The 2,128-nt window shown below is 44.7% G+C and overlaps 1 protein-coding gene across 1 annotated transcript; it reads right to left on the bottom strand.

The window, feature by feature from the left end:
* Positions 1-383: 383 nt before the first annotated feature.
* Positions 384-1,847, bottom strand: mrps11 (mitochondrial ribosomal protein S11). Its single transcript, XM_024145432.2, has 4 exons — positions 1,728-1,847; positions 1,342-1,471; positions 1,117-1,182; positions 384-784 (listed from the first exon to the last, which is right to left on the bottom strand). Exons 1-4 carry the CDS (start codon positions 1,811-1,813, stop codon positions 677-679), a joined length of 390 nt encoding a protein of 129 aa, XP_024001200.2. The 5' UTR covers positions 1,814-1,847; the 3' UTR covers positions 384-676.
* Between the last annotated feature and the right edge of the window lie 281 nt (positions 1,848-2,128).

Genomic DNA, 2,128 nt, shown 5'->3' with positions numbered 1-2,128 from the left:
CCATGATGTATTGATCTGACCGAGGTGACAACCCTGATGTATTGATCTGACAGGTGACAACCCTGATGTATTGATTGACCAGGTGAAACCCGATGTTTGATTGACGAACGCCTGATGGTATTTGAATCTGACCAGGTGACAACCCTGATGTATTGATCTGACCAGGTGACAACCCTGATGTATTGATCTGACAACCCTGATGTATTGATCTGACCGGGTGACAACCCTGATGTATTGATCTGACCGGGTGACAACCCTGATGTATTGATCTGACCAGGTGACAACCCTGATGTATTGATCTGACCAGGTTCTCCTGCTGGAAGCCTTGTAATACATGTTGTACAGGGGTTTGGGTGTATATGGATTTAATAAACAGATTAATCTAGAACGAGGCTGTTTTAATGTTCCCATCATGTTCTATGTGCTGGTACATGCACGCAGGGTCAGTTTCCCAGATAAAGCCTAGTCCTGGACTGAAGATTTTACATTGAACTTGTTTTTCAGGGCTTAATCTGTGTCTGGGAAACGGGCCCTGAATGTTTTACCAACATCACTTCCTGTACAAGTATTTTCCAAAATGCTTAAATACCAGTAAAAAATAGTCTTCATACAACAACAACATGAAGCATGTRACAAGACAGATGGACCCCTGCAGTCCACGATGGTACGGTCCTGTTCATATTCTTCTAGCRTTGCGAGGGCGACAACCATTGTGTGGTACGGGGGTGTTGTCTGTGATGGACACCACCTTCAATCCTCCCATGGTCAGACCCTTGATGGCAGACTGCACAGAGAGAGAAACACATCAGAACCAAATCAACGATAACGAGTCTAACATATTTTCCTCGTCTCTACAAGACTCTGACTGAACAGATTTTTATTTTACCAGGTAACTTGACTGAGAACACGTTCTAATGTAAAGCAATGACCTGGGGAATAGTTACAGGGGAGAGGAGGGGGATGAATGAYCCAATTGGAAGCTGGGGATGATCAGGTGACTGATGGTATGAGGGCCAGATGCATCATGTCCTGTATCATGTGAACACTATCTCTACGGTATGACTTCTGCATTTCTTCAGTTTGTCAACTGTGATGAAGTCATCAAAATGTTCTCACCAGGCGTCCAGGACCCAGACCTTTCACCAACACACGGACAAACGTCACCCCCACCACCGTGGCCTTCTGCACGGGACAACAATACATTATCATTCATCAGGAAACACAAATTCATCTTTTTGCCAGTTTGTTTGAGGCTGTAGTGCCATCTAGTGGAGAAGAGATGTCTGTAGCAGCCAGACGACAACTATTAACTATCTATATTTCCATATGGTCTCATCTTACCGCTGCAGCTGAGATGCCTGCTGTCTGAGCAGCGATGGGAGTGGACTTCTTGACGTTCTTGAACCCCTCTGTTCCACATGATGTTCTGACCATGAACTGGCCCTCGCAGTCTGTCACCTGGACATGTGTACTGGACGGAGACATTAAAATATATCACCTGGACATGTGTACTGGAGGGAGACATTAAATATATCAGCTATACACATCACAGTCTGTCAGCTGGACATTATAATATACCAGCTATTCACATCACAGTCTGTCAGCTGGACATTACAATATACCAGCTATTCACATCACAGTCTGTCAGCTGGACATGTGTACTGGAGGGAGACATTAAATATACCAGCTATTAAATGTATCAGGTATTCACATCACTGTCAGCTTACTTGTTATATGTGGCTTTGATATGTGCTATGGGCAACTCCTCGTACTTCTTCCCAGCCCATCTCAGCACACTGTCCTGGCCAGGCATCGGAGGGAGGTGACTTAGGGAGGAGGAAGAAACATGGGCAAACTGTTGGAAACGTGACAATATTGACTGTTACAAAAATCTCCTTTCAAACAAGCATACTAAGAATAGAGGAAGGAATATGCTTCTAGCCTTTAACTCGGTGAGGATGTTGCTTGTAAACCAGGGCTTCTGGTTGAGGTATGTACGTACAGTCACTGTGGGAATGACGTCGTCAATGCACTTGTTGCTGAAGCCAGTGACTGAGGTGATATACTCCTCAAAGCCATTGGATGAATCCCAGAACATATTCCAGTATGTGGTAGCAAAACAGTCCTG

This window comes from Salvelinus sp. IW2-2015, unplaced genomic scaffold (genome assembly GCF_002910315.2).
Source record: "Salvelinus sp. IW2-2015 unplaced genomic scaffold, ASM291031v2 Un_scaffold8196, whole genome shotgun sequence".
Taxonomy (NCBI): Eukaryota; Metazoa; Chordata; class Actinopteri; order Salmoniformes; family Salmonidae; genus Salvelinus; species Salvelinus sp. IW2-2015.
The sequence above is the reverse complement of the archived record's forward strand: the minus strand, read 5'-3'. Positions and strand labels throughout refer to the sequence as shown.